Genomic DNA, 25677 nt, shown 5'->3' on the forward strand with positions numbered 1-25677 from the left:
TCAGCGCAGAAACGTGGTAATTAACTACAATGACCATAATCTATTGCGCCAGTTTGTTCCGGCTAAGAGGCGGGTCAGAGAGGAAAAGGCGAGGCGAGAGGATTAACTGGCGACAAAATCTGTCCAAACTAAGCGCAATGGGTTTATTCTGGACCTAAACTTGTTGCCTGCCTTCCCTCCTTTGGGACAACAACTCCCATTATTAGGGCGGAGACATGAGCGTCTCGTCATTATATATAGATCTCTGGACGGATACACTTTTACGCCTGCTACGTTAGGTTAAATACACACAGACCACACAACACAATGACGAGGGACTGAGACAGGTTAAATACACACAGACCACACACAACACAATGACGAGGGACTGAGACAGGTTAAATACACAGACCACACACAACACAATGACGAGGGACTGAGACAGGTTAAATACACAGACCACACACAACACAATGACGAGGGACTGAGACAGGTTAAATACACACAGACCACACACAACACAATGACGAGGGACTGAGACAGGTTAAATACACACAGACCACACAACACAATGACGAGGGACTGGGACAGGTTAAATACACACAGACCACACACAACACAATGACGAGGGACTGAGACAGGTTAAATACACAGACCACACAACACAATGACGAGGGACTGAGACAGGTTAAATACACAGACCACACACAACACAATGACGAGGGACTGAGACAGGTTAAATACACAGACCACACAACACAATGACGAGGGACTGGGACAGGTTAAATACACAGACCACACAACACAATGACGAGGGACTGGGACAGGTTAAATACACAGACCACACACAACACAATGACGAGGGACTGAGACAGGTTAAATACACAGACCACACACAACACAATGACGAGGGACGGAGACAGGTTAAATACACAGACCACACACAACACAATGACGAGGGACTGAGACAGGTTAAATACACACAGACCACACACAACACAATGACGAGGGACTGAGACAGGTTAAATACACAGACCACACACAACACAATGACGAGGGACTGGGACAGGTTAAATACACAGACCACACAACACAATGACGAGGGACTGAGACAGTTGGTGAAAGAATGCCTTATCTACTTTGAAGAACTAGTAAAATAATTTGGTCAGACAGCTCTGCAGCATACTTAGGCAGGCTAGCGAAATAGGATGACTAAAGACAGTACAGTATGGGGAGAACAGAGATAACTGGCTGACTGACTGCTACTGCCTGAGCAGAGATGAGATGATGACTTTAAGGAATAAAACATTTATAAAGTCATCAGGTCAGAACTAAATAATATACACAACTGAAATATTGTATTATTTCATAGTAATTTCCTATTGTTCTATTGATGTCTACCCAATGTGGACCTGACAGAGACAATGGAATATTTTCAATGTTTTGGCAATTGAATGTTCACAGTTTTTCGCTCTGGAATTTTCATTAAAAAGCTCTAAAATCATTGTAATGTCAATTTTTCATAATGCATTTCATTTTTATTTATTTTCTAAATCTAAAACGCTGATTTAAAAAAAAAATGTATTTATATAATCAAACCGAACCGACGTCAAAAAGCACTAATCGCTCAGCACTAATGACTGGATTGCTAGGCTGGTTGCTAGGCTGGTTGCTAGGCTGGTTCGATGATTTCCTCTTCCGGAAAATGTACAGTGTGTTAGGTTATTATTGTAATGCAGAGCCCCCTGCTGGTGACAGGAATAACTGCGCTCTAACGTCAGGAGGAGGAAGAGTGAGTGAAGGGTTTCCTAATATTGAGTTGCACCCCCTTTTTACATTTACATTTTAGTCACTTAGCAGACCCTTTTGCCCTCAGAACAGCCTCAATTCGTCGGCGCATGGACTATACAAGGTGTCAAGCATTCACCAGGGATGGTGGCCCATGTTGACTCCAATGCTTCCCACAGTCGTGTCAATTTGGCTGGATGTCCTTTGGGTGATGGACCATTCTTAATGCACACGGGAAACTGTTTAGCGTGGAAAAACCCAGCAGCGTTGCAGTTCTTGATACAAACCGGTGCGCCTGGCACCTGCTACCATACCCCGTTCGAAGGCACATATATTTTGTCTTGTCCATTCACCCTCTGAATGGCACACATACACAATCCATGTCTCAATTGTCTCGAGGCTTAAAAATCCTTCTTTGACCTGTCTCCTCCCCTTCATCTACACTGATTGAAGTGGATTTAACAAGTGACATCTATAAGGGATCATAGCTTTCACCTGGATTCACTTGGTCAGTCTATGTCATGGAAAGAGCAGGTGTCCTTAATGTTTTGTACACTCAGTGTATATTAGCCCACACAATAGAAAAGCTTGCCAGATCTGTTTTGTGTTGTTGTGTGACCTTAGGAGTTGGCAAGACCGCACAGATCTGGGACCAGGCTGTAAATGAGCTGATGACTGAAATGGTTCAGTTCAGGACAACTCTAGTCTAGTGGCTGCACAACTGAGATGAGTGTCATGAAAGCTTATGACAAACTTAGTTCATTTCTGTTTATATATACAGTGCATTCAGAAAGTATTCAGACCCCTTCCCTTTGTCCACATTTTGTTACGTTACAGCCTTATTCTCAAATGTATTTAAAACAAAATTGTCCTGATCAATCTACACAAAATACCCCATAATGAAACAGGTTTTAGAAATGTACGCAAATGTATTACAAATAAAAAACAGATACCTTATTTACATAAGTATAAGTACCCTTTGCTATGAGACTCGAAATTGAGCTCAGGTGCATCCTGTTTCCATTGATCATCCTTGAGATGTTTCTACAACTTGATTGGAGTCCACCTGTAGTAAATTCAATTGATTGGACATGATTTGGAAAGGCACACACCTGTCTATATAAGGTCCCACAGTTGACAGTGCATGTCAGAGCAAAAACCAAGCCATAGAGCTCCAAGACAGGATAGTGTCGAGGCACAGATCTGGGGAAGGGTACCAAAACATTTCTGCAGCATTGAAGGTCCCCAAGAGCACAGTGGCCTCCATCATTCTTAAATGGAAGAAGTTTGGAACCACCAAGACTCTTCCTAGAGCTGGCCGCCCGGCCAAACTGAGCAATCGGGGGAGAAGGGCCTTGGTCAGGGAGGTGACCAAGAACCTGATGGTCACTCTGACAGAGCTCCAGAGTTTCTCTGTGGAGATGGGAGAACCTTCCAGAAGGACAACCATCTCTGCAGCACTCCACCAAACAGGCCTTTATGGTAAAATGGCCAGACGGAAGCTACTCCTCAAAAAAAGGCACATGACAACCCGCTTGGAGTTTGCCAAAAGGCACCTAAAGGACTCTGACCATGACAAACAAGATTCTCTGGTCTGATGAAACCAAGATTGAACTCTTTGGCCTGAATGCCAAGCGTCACGTCTGGAAGAAACCTGGCACCATCCCTACGGTGAAGCATGGTGGTGGCAGCATCATGCTGTGGGGATGTTTTTCAGCGGCAGGGACTGGGAGACTAGTCAGGATAGAGGGAAAGATGAACGGAGCAAAGTACAGAGAGATCCTTGATGTAAACCTGCTCAGGACCTCAGACTGGGGCGAAGGTTCACCTTACAACAGGACAACGACCCTAAGCACACAGCCAAGACAAGACAGGAGTGGCTTCGGGACAAATCTCTGAATGTCCTTGAGTGGCCCAGCCAGAGCCCGGACTTGAACCCGATCTAACATCTCTGGAGAGACCTGAAAATAGCTGTGCAGCGACGCTCTCCATCCAACCTGACAGAGCTTGAGAGGATCTTCAGAGAAGAATGGGAGAAACTCCCCAAATACAGGTGTGCCAAGCTTGTAGCGTCATACCCAAGAAGACTCGAGGCTGTAATCGCTGCCAAAGGCGTTTCAACAAAGTACTGAGTAAAGGGTCTGAATACTGATGGAAATGTGATAATTCAGTTGTTTTTATTTTATGCATTGCACACACAAAAGACAACTTTTTGCTTTGTCATTATGGGGTGTTGTGTGTAGATTGATGAGGCTGTAACGTAACAAAATGTGGAAAAAGTCAAAGGGTCTGAATAATTTTGTGCGTATGGAACATTTCTGGGATCTTTAATTTTTTTTTAAATGTTTGTACTTTTACCCCTTTTTTCCTCCCTCATCGCTGCAACTCCCCTACGGACTCGGGAGACGATGCTAGGCCAATTGTGCGCCGCCTCATGGGTCTCCGGGTCACGGCCGGCTATGCGATGCAGTGCCTTAGACCGCTGCGGGAGGCCCGGGATCTTTGATTTCAGCTCATGAAACATGGGTCCAACACTTTACATGTTGCGTTTTTAATTTTTGTTCAGTATATATTGAAACTGATACCCAAATATAAACGTAAATGTCCATATTGAATGCATGCATTTTGACATCTATCCATTTCAGGAATGGCATGTCTCTCATCCACATTGTGGGCACAAGACATTTAAAAATAAGCAATTGACAATCTTTATGCACTTGTACTGTAGTTATGAAGTTATTTAGAAAATAAAATGAAAACTTGTATTTTCTTACGGACCAACTGCACTGCTGCCTACTGTACTTGAATGAAATTGTCTTCAGAGAGCACTGAATACAGAAAAATAAAATGCATTGTTGGTAAAATTACAGATTAGAGGAGTGATTATCTGGTACTTTTGTAGTATTTCTTAAAGTTTCCAAAAGTGTTCCCTGAAAATGGCATACTACATCTCTCTCTCTCTCTCTCTCTCTCTCTCTCTCTCTCTCTCTCTCTCTCTCTCTCTCTCTCTCTCTCTCTCTCTCTCTCTCTCTCTCTCTCTCTCTCTCTGTCTCTCTCTGTCTCTCTCTGTCTCTCTCTCTCTCTCTCTCTCTCTCTCCTCTGTGTGCATCTTGCTAGCTGGCACTCAAATGGAGAGGGGCTGAAGCTCATTGGCTACAACGCGAATTGCTAGGGGGCTGGCCCACGTGGGGGAAGAGGTAGGGAAAGTGTCACAGCACAGTTGACTAATTGAGGTAAGACAGTAATTCTGCTCATAGATTATGCACGTATGAACTACACATTGACACATCCAGGCCAAAAGCGGGAGGTTTAAAAAAAGTAGTTAATAGTCGCCAAAGTTCCAGTCTTTAACTGTATTGTTTTATATTTTCTTTGCACTACTGATGTCTGAATCACCTACATTGTCTCCCTGCCTGATACTGTAAAGAACATCACATTTGTCAGATGATCAGTGTGTATCATAAAATGTTAAACCCAGTCATAGCTTAATTAGATTGCTGATGATTATGCAATTAAAAGATTGCAAACCCTGGTTCACTGCTGATCTCAGAGCCCTGCACTCAGCCGAAAAGGACTGTATACAGTGCATTTGGAAAGTATTCAGACCCCTTGACTTTTTCCACATTTTGTTACGTTACATCCTTATTCTAAACATTTTTGTAAATGTTTTTTTTCAGCCCTGGTGACTGTTCTACTCCAAAATGGATGAAAATAAAATGCTGACGCCATTCAAATATAATTTGTCCCTCCATGAGTCTAACAACTCCATGAGCCTAACAAAATATTGGTCCATATTTTCAGGCTGCTGTTATTTGGCAATAAGCATTATCGGTCACACTTTATTTGGACAGTCCGGAAAGTCCATCTGTAGATGCTCTACAGATGGTCATACTATCAACAAACTTTCTGTTGATAAGCAACTGCTTGCTAAGGTTAAGGTTAAGCTACACTAAAGCTACCCTTAAGAAAAATATAGTTTACATTTAAAAAGTAGTTCACGACATCCAAACTAATTTGTGATAAATTATCATATGTTATCTGAAATGTCAGGTTACAAATTGCAAGAACGGATCACTCTGGAGTAAGACGTTAACAGAATGTGTAATTTAGCCTATTAAACACAAGACGATGTTTCAAGTGACCGTTATGAAGGGCTGATGCTGAAAGGAGAGTCTTGCCTACTTCACTCTTTAATGTTAGCAAAAACAGTAGTGTGGAGTTCCAGTAGTTAGCTTCACCGCTACATGGTAAAACAGTAGTGTGTAGTTCCAGTAGTTAGCTACACCGCTACATGGTAAAACAGTAGTGTTTAGTTCCAGTAGTTAGCTACACCGCTACATGGTAAAACAGTAGTGTGTAGTTCCAGTAGTTAGCTACACCGCTACATGGTAAAACAGTAGTGTGTAGTCCCAGTAGTTAGCTACACCGCTACATGGTAAAACAGTAGTGTGTAGTTCCAGTAGTTAGCTACACCGCTACATGGTGAAACAGTAGTGTGTAGTTCCAGTAGTTAGCTACACCGCTACATGGTAAAACAGTAGTGTGTAGTTCCAGTAGTTAGCTACACCGCTACATGGTAAAACAGTAGTGTGTAGTTCCAGTAGTTAGCTACACCGCTACATGGTAAAACAGTAGTGTGTAGTTCCAGTAGTTAGCTACACCGCTACATGGTAAAACAGTAGTGTGTAGTTCCAGTAGTTAGCTACACCGCTACATGGTAAAACAGTAGTGTGTAGTTCCAGTAGTTAGCTACACCGCTACATGGTAAAACAGTAGTGTGTAGTCCCAGTAGTTAGCTACACCGCTACATGGTAAAACAGTAGTGTGTAGTTCCAGTAGTTCGCTACACCGCTACATGGTGAAACAGTAGTGTGTAGTTCCAGTAGTTAGCTACACCGCTACATGGTAAACAAAAAAAGTGATTAACTACTGAAAACACTACCTAGATTTGAATTTAGTTCAACTACCACCAAGCTACAGCAAAATGTAGCTAAATTAGTAGTTGAACTACATGTAGTTCACTACTCCCCAACAATGGTTAGTCGCCCCGTAGCACTCACTTCTGTCATCATGAAGTGCTTTGAGAGGCTAGTTAAGGATCATATCACCTCTACCTTACCTGTCACCCTAGACCCACTTCAATTTGCATACCGCCCCAATAGATCCACAGACGATGCAATCGCCATCACACTGCACACTGCCCTATCCCATCTGGACAAGAGGAATACCTATGTAAGAATGCTGTTCATTGACTATAGCTCAGCCTTCAACACCATAGTACCCTCCAAGCTCATCATTAAGCTCGGGGCCCTGGGTCTGAACCCCTCCCTGTGCAACTGGGTCCTGGACTTCCTGACGGGCCGCCCCCAGGTGGTGAAGGTAGGAAACAACATCTCCACTTCGCTGATCCTCAACACTGGGGCCCCACAAGGGTGCGTGCTCAGCCCCCTCCTGTACGAATGACTGCGTGGCCACGCACGCCTCCAACTCAATCATCAAGTTTGCAGACGACACAGATGTAAAATAAAAATAAATAAATTGGTAATTTAGCAGACGCTCTTATCCAGAGCGATTTACAGGAGCAGTTAGGGTTAAGTGCCTTGCTCAAGGGCACATCGACAGATTTTTCACCTAGTCGGCTCGGGGATTAGAACCAGCGACCTTTCGGTTACTGGCACAACGCTCTTAACCACTAAGCTACCTGCCGCCCCAGATGTCGTAGGCTTGATTACCAACAATGACTACACAGCCTACAGGGAGGAGGTGATGGCTGCCGGCACCAACGGGAGAGGTTAACGGTACTTGGTGGTGATCTCATTGAGTCCTCTGTAATCAATACACGGACGTAACCCTCCAGCCTCCTTGGCCACGAAGAAGATGCCTGCAGACACAGGAGAAGTGGACGTGCGGATGAAAACCTTGTTGGAGCACCTCCTGGATGTACTCCTCCATGGTCTTGGTCTCAGCCACCGACAGAGGTTAGATGCATCTGCGCGGGGGCGCAGAGCCTGCAAGCAGGTCGATGGCACAGTCCCAGGGGCGATGAGGAGGGAGAAAGGTGGCGCGGGTTTTGGAAAATACCTCCAGCAGGTCCTGGTATACCTCCGGAATGTTGGGCTGAAGGGGCAACCACAGGACTCTCAACCGACGTGGAACCACAGGGGACGGGAAATCAGGTCCTTCGGCATTCGGGTGCCCAGTCCGTGATTTTCATCCTCGACCATGAGATGGTGGGATTATGTCGTTGAAGCCAAGGGAGGCCGACGATGATCTTGTGAGCTGGTGCACTGGTAATGAAGAAGGGGATGTTCTCCTGATGGATGGACTCCACGGTGAGGGTGAGTGGTTTGGGGATGTGTGTGATGGTCCCGGAACCTAATGGCTGAGTTATCAAGGGCTTGAACCGGGAAAGGAGAGGAGAGCGGGTATGAGGTGATGTTAAGAGAGGAGGCAAGAGTCTGGTCAATAAAGTTCCCCGCGTCACCGGAATCCACTAGCGCTGTAGAAACAGTACATGAGGGACAGTCAAATAGTGTGATCGACACCAAAAAGGGTTTGGCAGAAAGTGATGAAGAGGAGATACTCACACCTGCCCCAGGAGGTGGAAGATCACGTGACCGTCCCCTCTGCTCTCGTGGATCCCGAGTTGGAAAGTACCGGACACTGCTGGAGCTGGTGCCCTCCTTGACCACAATAGAGACAGAGCCCCAGCTGTCTGCGTCGCGGGGAGGCGTGTGACCCCTACCTCCATGAGTTCAGGCTCTGATCCAGGGTTCACTGAGGGAGGGAGAGAAGCGATGAGAGTGCCGACGCTCCCGAAGTAGGTTATCCAGACGGATGGCCATCGCGATGAGTGCATCCAAGGTGAGGTTGTCGTCTCAACAGGCCAGTTCTGTCTGGACCTCCTCGCGCAGTCCTCTTCTGAATAGAACGAAGCACCGGCTCATTCCATCCACTGGATGCTGCTACTGTCCAGAAGGTGAGTGCGTACTCAGCAGCAGTCTGGACACAGAGAGAGAGAGAGACAGAGAGAGAGACAGAGAGACAGACAGAGAGAGAGAGAATGTGTGAAAACACCCCAATCTCCAAATGCTTTTGGTAACAGGCAGAAAAAGGTTCATGTCAATCCACTGAGGCAAAAAGGACAACGCCTCATTTAATTCAATAAGAGAAAAGTGGACAGTTGAAAATAAAGAGAAGGGAGGGCCAGAAAAGTAATGTCGGGAAAAGATTTGGTGAAGTTGTAAAAGAGGATGATAGCAGAGCCGGCTACGTTATGTCTCCTAGCTGTCACCCTGTAGTGTAGATGTCTGGACGTCAGACCCTGTCTCTCCTAGCCGTGTCACCCTGTAGTGTAGATGTCTGGACGTCAGACCCTGTCTCTCCTAGCTGTCACCCTGTAGTGTAGATGTCTGGACGTCAGACCCTGTCTCTCCTAGCTGTCACCCTGTAGTGTAGATGTCTGGACGTCAGACCCTGTCTCTCCTAGCCGTGTCACCCTGTAGTGTAGATGTCTGGACGTCAGACCCTGTCTCTCCTAGCCGTGTCACCCTGTAGTGTAGATGTCTGGACGTCAGACCCTGTCTCTCCTAGCCGTGTCACCCTGTAGTGTAGATGTCTGGACGTCAGACCCTGTCTCTCCTAGCTGTCACCCTGTAGTGTAGATGTCTGGACGTCAGACCCTGTCTCTCCTAGCCGTGTCACCCTGTAGTGTAGATGTCTGGACGTCAGACCCTGTCTCTCCTAGCCGTGTCACCCTGTAGTGTAGATGTCTGGACGTCAGACCCTGTCTCTCCTAGCTGTCACCCTGTAGTGTAGATGTCTGGACGTCAGACCCTGTCTCTCCTAGCTGTCACCCTGTAGTGTAGATGTCTGGACGTCAGACCCTGTCTCTCCTAGCTGTCACCCTGTAGTGTAGATGTCTGGACGTCAGACCCTGTCTCTCCTAGCCGTGTCACCCTGTAGTGTAGATGTCTGGACGTCAGACCCTGTCTCTCCTAGCTGTCACCCTGTAGTGTAGATGTCTGGACGTCAGACCCTGTCTCTCCTAGCCGTGTCACCCTGTAGTGTAGATGTCTGGACGTCAGACCCTGTCTCTCCTAGCCGTGTCACCCTGTAGTGTAGATGTCTGGACGTCAGACCCTGTCTCTCCTAGCCGTGTCACCCTGTAGTGTAGATGTCTGGACGTCAGACCCTGTCTCTCCTAGCCGTGTCACCCTGTAGTGTAGATGTCTGGACGTCAGACCCTGTCTCTCCTAGCTGTCACCCTGTAGTGTAGATGTCTGGACGTCAGACCCTGTCTCTCCTAGCCGTGTCACCCTGTAGTGTAGATGTCTGGACGTCAGACCCTGTCTCTCCTAGCCGTGTCACCCTGTAGTGTAGATGTCTGGACGTCAGACCCTGTCTCTCCTAGCCGTGTCACCCTGTAGTGTAGATGTCTGGACGTCAGACCCTGTCTCTCCTAGCCGTGTCACCCTGTAGTGTAGATGTCTGGACGTCAGACCCTGTCTCTCCTAGCTGTCACCCTGTAGTGTAGATGTCTGGACGTCAGACCCTGTCTCTCCTAGCCGTGTCACCCTGTAGTGTAGATGTCTGGACGTCAGACCCTGTCTCTCCTAGCTGTCACCCTGTAGTGTAGATGTCTGGACGTCAGACCCTGTCTCTCCTAGCCGTGTCACCCTGTAGTGTAGATGTCTGGACGTCAGACCCTGTCTCTCCTAGCCGTGTCACCCTGTAGTGTAGATGTCTGGACGTCAGACCCTGTCTCTCCTAGCCGTGTCACCCTGTAGTGTAGATGTCTGGACGTCAGACCCTGTCTCTCCTAGCCGTGTCACCCTGTAGTGTAGATGTCTGGACGTCAGACCCTGTCTCTCCTAGCTGTCACCCTGTAGTGTAGATGTCTGGACGTCAGACCCTGTCTCTCCTAGCCGTGTCACCCTGTAGTGTAGATGTCTGGACGTCAGACCCTGTCTCTCCTAGCCGTGTCACCCTGTAGTGTAGATGTCTGGACGTCAGACCCTGTCTCTCCTAGCCGTGTCACCCTGTAGTGTAGATGTCTGGACGTCAGACCCCGTCTCTCCTAGCTGTCACCCTGTAGTGTAGATGTCTGGACGTCAGACCCCGTCTCTCCTAGCTGTCACCCTGTAGTGTAGATGTCTGGACGTCAGACCCTGTCTCTCCTAGCTGTCACCCTGTAGTGTAGATGTCTGGACGTCAGACCCTGTCTCTCCTAGCCGTGTCACCCTGTAGTGTAGATGTCTGGACGTCAGACCCTGTCTCTCCTAGCTGTCACCCTGTAGTGTAGATGTCTGGACGTCAGACCCTGTCTCTCCTAGCCGTGTCACCCTGTAGTGTAGATGTCTGGACGTCAGACCCTGTCTCTCCTAGCCGTGTCACCCTGTAGTGTAGATGTCTGGACGTCAGACCCTGTCTCTCCTAGCCGTGTCACCCTGTAGTGTAGATGTCTGGACGTCAGACCCTGTCTCTCCTAGCTGTCACCCTGTAGTGTAGATGTCTGGACGTCAGACCCTGTCTCTCCTAGCCGTGTCACCCTGTAGTGTAGATGTCTGGACGTCAGACCCTGTCTCTCCTAGCTGTCACCCTGTAGTGTAGATGTCTGGACGTCAGACCCTGTCTCTCCTAGCTGTCACCCTGTAGTGTAGATGTCTGGACGTCAGACCCTGTCTCTCCTAGCCGTGTCACCCTGTAGTGTAGATGTCTGGACGTCAGACCCTGTCTCTCCTAGCCGTGTCACCCTGTAGTGTAGATGTCTGGACGTCAGACCCTGTCTCTCCTAGCCGTGTCACCCTGTAGTGTAGATGTCTAGACGTCAGACCCTGTCTCTCCTAGCCGTGTCACCCTGTAGTGTAGATGTCTGGACGTCAGACCCTGTCTCTCCTAGCTGTCACCCTGTAGTGTAGATGTCTGGACGTCAGACCCTGTCTCTCCTAGCTGTCACCCTGTAGTGTAGATGTCTGGACGTCAGACCCTGTCTCTCCTAGCTGTCACCCTGTAGTGTAGATGTCTGGACGTCAGACCCTGTCTCTCCTAGCCGTGTCACCCTGTAGTGTAGATGTCTGGACGTCAGACCCTGTCTCTCCTAGCTGTCACCCTGTAGTGTAGATGTCTGGACGTCAGACCCTGTCTCTCCTAGCCGTGTCACCCTGTAGTGTAGATGTCTGGACGTCAGACCCTGTCTCTCCTAGCCGTGTCACCCTGTAGTGTAGATGTCTGGACGTCAGACCCTGTCTCTCCTAGCCGTGTCACCCTGTAGTGTAGATGTCTGGACGTCAGACCCTGTCTCTCCTAGCCGTGTCACCCTGTAGTGTAGATGTCTGGACGTCAGACCCTGTCTCTCCTAGCTGTCACCCTGTAGTGTAGATGTCTGGACGTCAGACCCTGTCTCTCCTAGCCGTGTCACCCTGTAGTGTAGATGTCTGGACGTCAGACCCTGTCTCTCCTAGCTGTCACCCTGTAGTGTAGATGTCTGGACGTCAGACCCTGTCTCTCCTAGCCGTGTCACCCTGTAGTGTAGATGTCTGGACGTCAGACCCTGTCTCTCCTAGCCGTGTCACCCTGTAGTGTAGATGTCTGGACGTCAGACCCTGTCTCTCCTAGCCGTGTCACCCTGTAGTGTAGATGTCTGGACGTCAGACCCTGTCTCTCCTAGCCGTGTCACCCTGTAGTGTAGATGTCTGGACGTCAGACCCTGTCTCTCCTAGCTGTCACCCTGTAGTGTAGATGTCTGGACGTCAGACCCTGTCTCTCCTAGCCGTGTCACCCTGTAGTGTAGATGTCTGGACGTCAGACCCTGTCTCTCCTAGCCGTGTCACCCTGTAGTGTAGATGTCTGGACGTCAGACCCTGTCTCTCCTAGCCGTGTCACCCTGTAGTGTAGATGTCTGGACGTCAGACCCTGTCTCTCCTAGCCGTGTCACCCTGTAGTGTAGATGTCTGGACGTCAGACCCTGTCTCTCCTAGCCGTGTCACCCTGTAGTGTAGATGTCTGGACGTCAGACCCTGTCTCTCCTAGCTTGTCACCCTGTAGTGTAGATGTCTGGACGTCAGACCCTGTCTCTCCTAGCTGTCACCCTGTAGTGTAGATGTCTGGACGTCAGACCCTGTCTCTCCTAGCCGTGTCACCCTGTAGTGTAGATGTCTGGACGTCAGACCCTGTCTCTCCTAGCCGTGTCACCCTGTAGTGTAGATGTCTGGACGTCAGACCCTGTCTCTCCTAGCGTGTCACCCTGTAGTGTAGATGTCTGGACGTCAGACCCTGTCTCTCCTAGCTGTCACCCTGTAGTGTAGATGTCTGGACGTCAGACCCTGTCTCTCCTAGCCGTGTCACCCTGTAGTGTAGATGTCTGGACGTCAGACCCTGTCTCTCCTAGCCGTGTCACCCTGTAGTGTAGATGTCTGGACGTCAGACCCTGTCTCTCCTAGCCGTGTCACCCTGTAGTGTAGATGTCTGGACGTCAGACCCTGTCTCTCCTAGCTGTCACCCTGTAGTGTAGATGTCTGGACGTCAGACCCTGTCTCTCCTAGCCGTGTCACCCTGTAGTGTAGATGTCTGGACGTCAGACCCTGTCTCTCCTAGCCGTGTCACCCTGTAGTGTAGATGTCTGGACGTCAGACCCTGTCTCTCCTAGCCGTGTCACCCTGTAGTGTAGATGTCTGGACGTCAGACCCTGTCTCTCCTAGCTGTCACCCTGTAGTGTAGATGTCTGGACGTCAGACCCTGTCTCTCCTAGCCGTGTCACCCTGTAGTGTAGATGTCTGGACGTCAGACCCTGTCTCTCCTAGCTGTCACCCTGTAGTGTAGATGTCTGGACGTCAGACCCTGTCTCTCCTAGCCGTGTCACCCTGTAGTGTAGATGTCTGGACGTCAGACCCTGTCTCTCCTAGCGTGTCACCCTGTAGTGTAGATGTCTGGACGTCAGACCCTGTCTCTCCTAGCCGTGTCACCCTGTAGTGTAGATGTCTGGACGTCAGACCCTGTCTCTCCTAGCCGTGTCACCCTGTAGTGTAGATGTCTGGACGTCAGACCCTGTCTCTCCTAGCCGTGTCACCCTGTAGTGTAGATGTCTGGACGTCAGACCCTGTCTCTCCTAGCCGTGTCACCCTGTAGTGTAGATGTCTGGACGTCAGACCCTGTCTCTCCTAGCTGTCACCCTGTAGTGTAGATGTCTGGACGTCAGACCCTGTCTCTCCTAGCCGTGTCACCCTGTAGTGTAGATGTCTGGACGTCAGACCCTGTCTCTCCTAGCCGTGTCACCCTGTAGTGTAGATGTCTGGACGTCAGACCCTGTCTCTCCTAGCCGTGTCACCCTGTAGTGTAGATGTCTGGACGTCAGACCCTGTCTCTCCTAGCCGTGTCACCCTGTAGTGTAGATGTCTGGACGTCAGACCCTGTCTCTCCTAGCGTGTCACCCTGTAGTGTAGATGTCTGGACGTCAGACCCTGTCTCTCCTAGCTTGTCACCCTGTAGTGTAGATGTCTGGACGTCAGACCCTGTCTCTCCTAGCTGTCACCCTGTAGTGTAGATGTCTGGACGTCAGACCCTGTCTCTCCTAGCCGTGTCACCCTGTAGTGTAGATGTCTGGACGTCAGACCCTGTCTCTCCTAGCCGTGTCACCCTGTAGTGTAGATGTCTGGACGTCAGACCCTGTCTCTCCTAGCTGTCACCCTGTAGTGTAGATGTCTGGACGTCAGACCCTGTCTCTCCTAGCTGTCACCCTGTAGTGTAGATGTCTGGACGTCAGACCCTGTCTCTCCTAGCCGTGTCACCCTGTAGTGTAGATGTCTGGACGTCAGACCCTGTCTCTCCTAGCCGTGTCACCCTGTAGTGTAGATGTCTGGACGTCAGACCCTGTCTCTCCTAGCCGTGTCACCCTGTAGTGTAGATGTCTGGACGTCAGACCCTGTCTCTCCTAGCGTGTCACCCTGTAGTGTAGATGTCTGGACGTCAGACCCCTGTCTCTCCTAGCCGTGTCACCCTGTAGTGTAGATGTCTGGACGTCAGACCCTGTCTCTCCTAGCCGTGTCACCCTGTAGTGTAGATGTCTGGACGTCAGACCCTGTCTCTCCTAGCCGTGTCACCCTGTAGTGTAGATGTCTGGACGTCAGACCCTGTCTCTCCTAGCCGTGTCACCCTGTAGTGTAGATGTCTGGACGTCAGACCCTGTCTCTCCTAGCCGTGTCACCCTGTAGTGTAGATGTCTGGACGTCAGACCCTGTCTCTCCTAGCGTGTCACCCTGTAGTGTAGATGTCTGGACGTCAGACCCTGTCTCTCCTAGCCGTGTCACCCTGTAGTGTAGATGTCTGGACGTCAGACCCTGTCTCTCCTAGCCGTGTCACCCTGTAGTGTAGATGTCTGGACGTCAGACCCTGTCTCTCCTAGCCGTGTCACCCTGTAGTGTAGATGTCTGGACGTCAGACCCTGTCTCTCCTAGCCGTGTCACCCTGTAGTGTAGATGTCTGGACGTCAGACCCTGTCTCTCCTAGCCGTGTCACCCTGTAGTGTAGATGTCTGGACGTCAGACCCTGTCTCTCCTAGCTTGTCACCCTGTAGTGTAGATGTCTGGACGTCAGACCCTGTCTCTCCTAGCTGTCACCCTGTAGTGTAGATGTCTGGACGTCAGACCCTGTCTCTCCTAGCCGTGTCACCCTGTAGTGTAGATGTCTGGACGTCAGACCCTGTCTCTCCTAGCCGTGTCACCCTGTAGTGTAGATGTCTGGACGTCAGACCCTGTCTCTCCTAGCTGTCACCCTGTAGTGTAGATGTCTGGACGTCAGACCCTGTCTCTCCTAGCTGTCACCCTGTAGTGTAGATGTCTGGACGTCAGACCCTGTCTCTCCTAGCCGTGTCACCCTGTAGTGTAGATGTCTGGACGTCAGACCCTGTCTCTCCTAGCCGTGTCACCCTGTAGTGTAGATGTCTGGACGTCAGACCCTGTCTCTCCTAGCCGTGTCACCCTGTAGTGTAGATGTCTGGACGTCAGACCCTGTCTCTCCTAGCTGTCACCCTGTAGTGTAGATGTCTGGACGTCAGACCCCGTCTCTCCTAGCCGTGTCACCCTGTAGTGTAGATGTCTGGACGTCAGACCCTGTCTCTCCTAGCCGTGTCACCCTGTAGTGTAGATGTCTGGACGTCAGACCCTGTCTCTCCTAGCCGTGTCACCCTGTAGTGTAGATGTCTGGACGTCAGACCCCGTCTCTCCTAGCGTGTCACCCTGTAGTGTAGATGTCTGGACGTCAGACCCTGTCTCTCCTAGCCGTGTCACCCTGTAGTGTAGATGTCTGGACGTCAGACCCTGTCTCTCCTAGCCGTGTCACCCTGTAGTGTAGATGTCTGGACGTCAGACCCTGTCTCTCCTAGCTGTCACCCTGTAGTGTAGATGTCTGGACGTCAGACCCTGTCTCTCCTAGCCGTGTCACCCTGTAGTGTAGATGTCTGGACGTCAGACCCTGTCTCTCCTAGCCGTGTCACCCTGTAGTGTAGATGTCTGGACGTCAGACCCTGTCTCTCCTAGCTGTCACCCTGTAGTGTAGATGTCTGGACGTCAGACCCTGTCTCTCCTAGCTGTCACCCTGTAGTGTAGATGTCTGGACGTCAGACCCTGTCTCTCCTAGCCGTGTCACCCTGTAGTGTAGATGTCTGGACGTCAGACCCTGTCTCTCCTAGCCGTGTCACCCTGTAGTGTAGATGTCTGGACGTCAGACCCTGTCTCTCCTAGCTGTCACCCTGTAGTGTAGATGTCTGGACGTCAGACCCTGTCTCTCCTAGCCGTGTCACCCTGTAGTGTAGATGTCTGGACGTCAGACCCTGTCTCTCCTAGCTGTCACCCTGTAGTGTAGATGTCTGGACGTCAGACCCTGTCTCTCCTAGCCGTGTCACCCTGTAGTGTAGATGTCTGGACGTCAGACCCTGTCTCTCCTAGCTGTCACCCTGTAGTGTAGATGTCTGGACGTCAGACCCTGTCTCTCCTAGCCGTGTCACCCTGTAGTGTAGATGTCTGGACGTCAGACCCTGTCTCTCCTAGCCGTGTCACCCTGTAGTGTAGATGTCTGGACGTCAGACCCTGTCTCTCCTAGCCGTGTCACCCTGTAGTGTAGATGTCTGGACGTCAGACCCTGTCTCTCCTAGCCGTGTCACCCTGTAGTGTAGATGTCTGGACGTCAGACCCTGTCTCTCCTAGCCGTGTCACCCTGTAGTGTAGATGTCTGGACGTCAGACCCTGTCTCTCCTAGCTGTCACCCTGTAGTGTAGATGTCTGGACGTCAGACCCTGTCTCTCCTAGCCGTGTCACCCTGTAGTGTAGATGTCTGGACGTCAGACCCTGTCTCTCCTAGCTGTCACCCTGTAGTGTAGATGTCTGGACGTCAGACCCTGTCTCTCCTAGCTGTCACCCTGTAGTGTAGATGTCTGGACGTCAGACCCCGTCTCTCCTAGCTGTCACCCTGTAGTGTAGATGTCTGGACGTCAGACCCTGTCTCTCCTAGCCGTGTCACCCTGTAGTGTAGATGTCTGGACGTCAGACCCTGTCTCTCCTAGCTGTCACCCTGTAGTGTAGATGTCTGGACGTCAGACCCTGTCTCTCCTAGCCGTGTCACCCTGTAGTGTAGATGTCTGGACGTCAGACCCTGTCTCTCCTAGCTGTCACCCTGTAGTGTAGATGTCTGGACGTCAGACCCTGTCTCTCCTAGCTGTCACCCTGTAGTGTAGATGTCTGGACGTCAGACCCTGTCTCTCCTAGCTGTCACCCTGTAGTGTAGATGTCTGGACGTCAGACCCTGTCTCTCCTAGCCGTGTCACCCTGTAGTGTAGATGTCTGGACTTCAGACCCTGTCTCTCCTAGCCGTGTCACCCTGTAGTGTAGATGTCTGGACGTCAGACCCTGTCTCTCCTAGCCGTGTCACCCTGTAGTGTAGATGTCTGGACGTCAGACCCTGTCTCTCCTAGCCGTGTCACCCTGTAGTGTAGATGTCTGGACGTCAGACCCTGTCTCTCCTAGCCGTGTCACCCTGTAGTGTAGATGTCTAGACGTCAGACCCTGTCTCTCCTAGCCGTGTCACCCTGTAGTGTAGATGTCTGGACGTCAGACCCTGTCTCTCCTAGCCGTGTCACCCTGTAGTGTAGATGTCTAGACGTCAGACCCTGTCTCTCCTAGCTGTCACCCTGTAGTGTAGATGTCTGGACGTCAGACCCTGTCTCTCCTAGCCGTGTCACCCTGTAGTGTAGATGTCTGGACGTCAGACCCTGTCTCTCCTAGCCGTGTCACCCTGTAGTGTAGATGTCTGGACGTCAGACCCTGTCTCTCCTAGCCGTGTCACCCTGTAGTGTAGATGTCTGGACGTCAGACCCTGTCTCTCCTAGCCGTGTCACCCTGTAGTGTAGATGTCTGGACGTCAGACCCTGTCTCTCCTAGCTGTCACCCTGTAGTGTAGATGTCTGGACGTCAGACCCTGTCTCTCCTAGCCGTGTCACCCTGTAGTGTAGATGTCTGGACGTCAGACCCTGTCTCTCCTAGCTGTCACCCTGTAGTGTAGATGTCTGGACGTCAGACCCTGTCTCTCCTAGCCGTGTCACCCTGTAGTGTAGATGTCTGGACGTCAGACCCTGTCTCTCCTAGCCGTGTCACCCTGTAGTGTAGATGTCTAGACGTCAGACCCTGTCTCTCCTAGCTGTCACCCTGTAGTGTAGATGTCTGGACGTCAGACCCTGTCTCTCCTAGCTGTCACCCTGTAGTGTAGATGTCTGGACGTCAGACCCTGTCTCTCCTAGCTGTCACCCTGTAGTGTAGATGTCTGGACGTCAGACCCTGTCTCTCCTAGCCGTGTCACCCTGTAGTGTAGATGTCTGGACGTCAGACCCTGTCTCTCCTAGCTGTCACCCTGTAGTGTAGATGTCTGGACGTCAGACCCTGTCTCTCCTAGCCGTGTCACCCTGTAGTGTAGATGTCTGGACGTCAGACCCTGTCTCTCCTAGCTGTCACCCTGTAGTGTAGATGTCTGGACGTCAGACCCTGTCTCTCCTAGCCGTGTCACCCTGTAGTGTAGATGTCTGGACGTCAGACCCTGTCTCTCCTAGCTGTCACCCTGTAGTGTAGATGTCTGGACGTCAGACCCTGTCTCTCCTAGCCGTGTCACCCTGTAGTGTAGATGTCTGGACGTCAGACCCTGTCTCTCCTAGCCGTGTCACCCTGTAGTGTAGATGTCTGGACGTCAGACCCTGTCTCTCCTAGCCGTGTCACCCTGTAGTGTAGATGTCTGGACGTCAGACCCTGTCTCTCCTAGCTGTCACCCTGTAGTGTAGATGTCTGGACGTCAGACCCTGTCTCTCCTAGCCGTGTCACCCTGTAGTGTAGATGTCTGGACGTCAGACCCTGTCTCTCCTAGCCGTGTCACCCTGTAGTGTAGATGTCTGGACGTCAGACCCTGTCTCTCCTAGCTGTCACCCTGTAGTGTAGATGTCTGGACGTCAGACCCTGTCTCTCCTAGCCGTGTCACCCTGTAGTGTAGATGTCTGGACGTCAGACCCTGTCTCTCCTAGCCGTGTCACCCTGTAGTGTAGATGTCTGGACGTCAGACCCTGTCTCTCCTAGCCGTGTCACCCTGTAGTGTAGATGTCTGGACGTCAGACCCTGTCTCTCCTAGCCGTGTCACCCTGTAGTGTAGATGTCTGGACGTCAGACCCTGTCTCTCCTAGCTGTGTTACACCAGTACCCCTATGGTCCAGTGGAGGCTGGTGTCATTTTAAATCAGAGGACGGGCTCATTGTAACGTCTGGAATTGAATTAATTGAACAGTGACCGTCGTTCCATTACCGTCCCAGCCGTTCCAATGAGCCTGTCCTCCCTCCGCCATTCTCCAAAAGGGTAAACAGCCCCACCAGCCTGTACCATACAGTATGCCCCTCCCATACACCCTCTCACACCCAGCCTGTACCATACAGTATGCCCCCCCCCCCCCCCATACAGTATGCCCCCCCCCCCCCCCCCCCATACAGTATGCCCCCCCCCCCCCCCATACACCCTCTCACACCCAGCCTGACTGTGTTTGCTTGTCTTGGCAGGCCGAGTCGCCCCACACACAAAGAGGCCCATTGAACTGCCCTACAGTGTGGGACTGGTCGGTGCAGTTTGACTGCAAGGCACAGGATCTCTTCACTAACCCTTTGTATGCCGAGAAGCCCAAGCAGGACAAGTCTGTGAGGAAATCACACAGGCCCAAGGTAATCTTTCTCTCGCTCGATCTCCAACTCCATTCAACTGTATCATTGTCCGTTAATTATATTCCAACATTATGCTGATCAAATAGAACCTGTCTCGAACAAAAAAAAACTAAAAACTCTTCTATTCCTACCTTCCAGCACCTGCGCCAACTGTCCCTGCCCAGCTCGGCCTTCAAGACCCCCCCTAAGAAAGGCTTCTTTAAAGACGAGGCGGACAGCCTAAAGAAAATCCTCCGTGTAAAGAGGATCAGTCGCTGGATGCTGTCTCCCTCAGACTCCCCTCAGACGTCCTCTTCAGCCAGGGAGTTCTACGAGGCATGGCAGGCGAAACCTCTGGACTACCACGGTCTGTTGCTCCCCTGCCTGGACGGGCCCTCCATACGTGTCTGGATGCAGAGGTACCTGCCCAAAGAGGGAGAGAGCGACTTCCCCTAAAAAAGCAACTTTTCCTTTTTTTTATTAAATGGCCTACGTGGCATTGATTTGAGTCAAACATTTATTCTACTGTCAAAAGGGACTACCAAGTGTAAATAGGATCATTTTGGTCATAAAGTCAGTCTCGTCCAAAACTGAGATTTGCGAGATGATAGGAATGAAGAGTACGGTAACAGTTTTCCTTGGGTTAGGTTTATTTAAATCATGCCCACAGCTGGCAGCGCCCAAGTAATCATCAATTTGAAGCACAGCTGCACGCAACCTGATCGTATTACCCATGGTCAATTTGGTTTGACATTCGATATGGACCATAAATAAATTACACAATCTACATATTTTAAAAGGTCAATAGCAAAAAAAACTCTGACGAACTATATAAATTATTGACAGCATTTAATGAGACAACTAAAAGATCTGCAACATGGAAATATTGTCTCATTTACATTAACTATCCCGGGAGATTGGCTATCCAAAGTCTAACCAACTTTGCCATGGTCGCACACCAGCCGGCTGAAGCTAATTGGTGAAATTATTTGGCTAACTCTTACCACCTGCGAACACACACGAGACACCCACATCAAACCCCCCCCCCCTCACCCTCGAAACCAACTCACGTTTACTTTTAATTCAGTCATGGCCGCTATCATTTCTTTAATGAACAAAATCTAAAACGAGGCCATATCAGGAAGTGCAGTCACCCTTTAACCTTTATTTCACCAGGAAAATACCCTTGAGCTTAGAAACCTATTGTGCGACATACATACTTATTATATCTACGAATTCATTGTTTTATATAATATTAATATATACCATATTTGATACGTTTCTAGAATGAAAGATTCCCTGACCAAGATGGCCGCCATTTGAGTCACATTACTGGGATGTCCAATGGCTATTCTAGTGTTCTGTCTTTCTATGAAAAAGGTACCTGCGCTGGATCCATGACGTCCAGATCCTAGGAGGGGGTCCAGTGGCCGTGCTGAGTAAGGTCTCTGAGATACTGGGGGAGGTTCAGGAGCTGCAGAGAGAGCTGGACCGTCACGGCTGCACTCTAGCCTCCAACCACAAGGGGGCGAGGCCCAGGGCCAAGACAGCGGCGGAGATCGCATCCAGGTCTTCGGTGAGGCTGTCGTCGTCGTTCCCCTTCGTGACGTCGAGGAACTGGTCGTTCAAACCGGCCATACCGACCAGCCTGCTTCAGAGCCTCATGGTGACGGGGATCGCAGGAAACCTGGCTGATCGAGCGGATGATGGAGATGACCTGCAGTCTATGGTCTAGGATAGGGAGTGCATCAGACACCCAATGGGGGAGGCCTGTTACTGTGCCTACTGTATGTACACTGGGAACTAAAGTGTGGTGGTCTGTGAGGTATGTTTCGCGGTGCTCACTGCTCAATGCCATCGTTAACATGACCATCATGTTTCCTGCTTTAGACAAAGGCCAAAACTATAGCCTACCATTTTGTGCAGAACTGTGGTGAGCAACATTTAACCTGTTGAGAAATGATCATCTACAACAACAACTGTGACTGAATTATGTCCTGTCGCTTGCTTAAAGGAAATGGCATCTTTTAAAGAATTCCGAGCTGCCTCTCTGGGTCCATAGTAGACTACTGTCAGGGTAGGAACCGTAGAGCTTTACGGTCTAAAATGCATAACTACTGTCCTGGTAGGAACCAATGAGCTAGTGTGTTGGAATGGAAGGGTGAGACTGTGAAGTACCGTGTTGGAATGGAAGGGTGAGGCTGTGAGGAATGGAAGGGTGAGGCTGTGAGGAATGGAAGGGTGAGGCTGTGAGGAATGGAAGGGTGAGGCTGTGAGGAATGGAAGGGTGAGGCTGTGAGGAATGGAAGGGTGAGGCTGTGAGGAATGGAAGGGTGAGACTGTGAGGAATGGAAGGGTGAGACTGTGAGCAATTAAAGGGTGAGGCTGTGAGGAATGGAAGGGTGAGGCTGTGAGGAATGGAAGGGTGAGACTGTGAGGAATGGAAGGGTGAGGCTGTGAGGAATGGAAGGGTGAGGCTGTGAGGAATGGAAGGGTGAGGCTGTGAGGAATGGAAGGGTGAGGCTGTGAGGAATGGAAGGGTGAGACTGTGAGGAATTAAAGGGTGAGACTGTGAGGAATGGAAGGGTGAGGCTGTGAGGAATGGAAGGGTGAGACTGTGAGGAATGGAAGGGTGAGGCTGTGAGGAATGGAAGGGTGAGACTGTGAAGTAATCCTGGTGTAGAGACTTCACTAAACTTTGTTGAATTTATAGGTTGGGCAAGAAGCCAGCAAATATCACTTTAGATTAGCGTTAATATGCAGGACTCTAGGGAGCTCACTATTCTGACTAATAGCTTATAGTGTTAAAGGTCACGTCCATGCTTAGGGCAGGACCACATCATATTCACACCGTAAAGCACAGAATTAATCACGATTTGTATGCCTTTTAATTAAATAAAAATGCTAGTCTCTCGATGGAATACCAGAGGTTGCTTAAGGGGTTGAAACCCGTTTTCTCTCTTGTGCTGCTTCCCAATAATGGACAATCTGTGGACCAAAATCAAATGCAACTATGCCATAAGTGTACAGTATGTGTTAACCAATGAGCCCAGCTGGTATGTTTTATACTGCAGAAAGGGAGCTTTTTTTTTTTTTTTTACCTTACAACTTCCATACTGTTTTATTCTTAATCTCTGTGGAATGGAATTCAAAGCCAATATCATACTGTGCTGAACGGTCGGCAGGTAGCTTAGTGGTTAAGAGCGTAGTGCCAGTAACCGAAAGGTCGCTGGTTCTAATCCCAGAGCCGACTACGTGGAAAAATCTGTCTGTGCCCTTGAGCAAGGCACTTAACCCTAATTGTTCATGTTAGTCGCTCTGGATAAGAGCGTCTGCTAAATGACTAAAATGTAATGTGATGGTAGTAAGCCTCAGGAATTGAGAAGAAGGCCCTGGCAAAGTGCTCTTTCCAAAAAACTACATTTTGGCCTGCTGTCTCTCACTCACTAATTCATTCATTCATTCATTCATTCATTCTCTTATGCAATTATTGTATTGCGTTATTCCTCTGCTGGCATTACGTTGTTGATATACATTGCATCTGCAAAATGATGTGCATGCATACCCAATGTTTCTTTTCTTATTTTTGTTTATCACTGATTTGTTTATTATTGTCAATTGCACATATTGGATCATGTTTTTGTGTAAATACAAGAACAATGATCCTGCTCTTAATATGGTGGTGTATTAGTATTTACTGGACCGTATTGCTTCAGGTTTGATGACTGGTAGTGCTGAGCGATTAACTAACTTTTTTTTTCTGTTAATAAACAACTAATTGACCGACTTCGGTTCAATTACTTGAACACCATTTAGTTCGTTTTTTTTTTGTGAGCCCAACGCGCCGTTTTCTCTAGAGAAATCAAATAATTCACGAGAGAAATCGGAGAAAGTAAATCAAGAACTTGGCTGAAGGAGTTGTAGTTTTCATTAAGCAAATATTCAACCTTGTTCAGCGCAGAAACGTGGTAATTAACTACAATGACCATAATCTATTGCGCCAGTTTGTTCCGGCTAAGAGGCGGGTCAGAGAGGAAAAGGCGAGGCGAGAGGATTAACTGGCGACAAAATCTGTCCAAACTAAGCGCAATGGGTTTATTCTGGACCTAAACTTGTCGCCTGCCTTCCCTCCTTTGGGACAACAACTCCCATTATTAGGGCGGAGACATGAGCGTCTCGTCATTATATATAGATCTCTGGACGGATACACTTTTACGCCTGCTACGTTAGGTTAAATACACACAGACCACACACAACACAATGACGAGGGACTGAGACAGGTTAAATACACACAGACCACACAACACAATGACGAGGGACTGGGACAGGTTAAATACACAGACCACACACAACACAATGACGAGGGACTGGGACAGGTTAAATACACACAGACCACACACAACACAATGACGAGGGACTGGGACAGGTTAAATACACAGACCACACAACACAATGACGAGGGACTGAGACAGGTTAAATACACAGACCACACAACACAATGACGAGGGACGGAGACAGTTGGTGAAAGTATGCCTTATCTACTTTGAAGAACTAGTCAAATAATTTGGTCAGACAGCTCTGCAGCATACTTAGGCAGGCTAGCGAAATAGGATGACTAAAGACAGTACAGTATGGGGAGAACAGAGAACTGGCTGGCTGACTGCTACTGCCTGAGCAGAGATGAGATGATGACTTTAAGGAATAAAACATTTATAAAGTCATCAGGTCAGAACTAAATAATATACACAACTGAAATATTGTATTATTTCATAGTAATTTACTATTTTTCTATTGATGTCTACCCAATGTGGACCTGACAGAGACAATGGAATATTTTCAATGTTTTGGCAATTGAATGTTCACAGTTTTTCGCTTTGGAATTTTCATTAAAAAGCTCTAAAATCATTGTAATGTCAATTTTTCATAATGCATTTCATTTTATTTATTTATTTATTTTCTAAATCTAAAACGCTGATTAAAAAAAAAAATGTATTTATATAATCAAACCGAACCGACGTCAAAAAGCACTAATCGCTCAGCACTAATGACTGGATTGCTAGGCTGGTTGCTAGGCTGGTTTCTAGGCTGGTTGCTAGGCTGGTTCGATGATTTCCTCTTCCGGAAAATGTACAGTGTGTTAGGTTATTATTGTAATGCAGAGCCCCCTGCTGGTGACAGGAAGAACTGCGCTCTAACGTCAGGAGGAGGAAGAGTGAGTGAAGGGTTTCCTAATATTGAGTTGCACCCCCTTTTTACATTTACATTTTAGTCACTTAGCAGACCCTTTTGCCCTCAGAACAGCCTCAATTCGTCGGCGCATGGACTATACAAGGTATCAAGCATTCACCAGGGATGTTGACTCCAATGCTTCCCACAGTCGTGTCAATTTGGCTGGATGTCCTTTGGGTGATGGACCATTCTTAATGCACACGGGAAACTGTTTAGCGTGAAAAACCCAGCAGCGTTGCAGTTCCTGATACAAACCGGTGCGCCTGGCACCTACTACCATACCCCGTTCAAAGGCACTTCAATATTTTGTCTTGCCCATTCACCCTCTGAATGGCACACATACACAATCCATGTCTCAATTGTCTCGAGGCTTAAAAATCCTTCTTTGACCCGTCTCCTCCCCTTCATCTACACTGATTGAAGTGGATTTAACAAGTGACATCAATAAGGGATCATAGTTTTCACCTGGA

The 25677-nt window shown here is 49.1% G+C and overlaps 1 protein-coding gene and 1 long non-coding RNA gene across 2 annotated transcripts; both read left to right on the forward strand.

Moving 5' to 3' along the window:
* The first annotated feature begins 185 nt into the window (after window positions 1-185).
* On the forward strand, window positions 186-24883 carry LOC311141916. Its single transcript, XR_014614249.1, has 2 exons — window positions 186-1048; window positions 24209-24883. It is a non-coding gene; the product is annotated as an uncharacterized lncRNA (long non-coding RNA).
* LOC311141357 (myotubularin-related protein 12-like) lies at window positions 8617-23725 on the forward strand (the record flags this gene model as incomplete). The annotated part of the gene is made up of 4 exons (XM_084176655.1): window positions 8617-8631; window positions 19841-19999; window positions 20138-20397; window positions 21359-23725. The coding sequence occupies 4 exons, from the start codon at window positions 8617-8619 to the stop codon at window positions 21711-21713; spliced, it is 789 nt and encodes a 262-aa protein (XP_084032781.1). The 3' UTR covers window positions 21714-23725.
* Window positions 24884-25677: the final 794 nt, after the last annotated feature.

Source organism: Coregonus lavaretus (genome assembly GCF_964263955.1).
Source record: "Coregonus lavaretus genome assembly, chromosome: 14".
NCBI lineage: Eukaryota > Metazoa > Chordata > Actinopteri > Salmoniformes > Salmonidae > Coregonus > Coregonus lavaretus.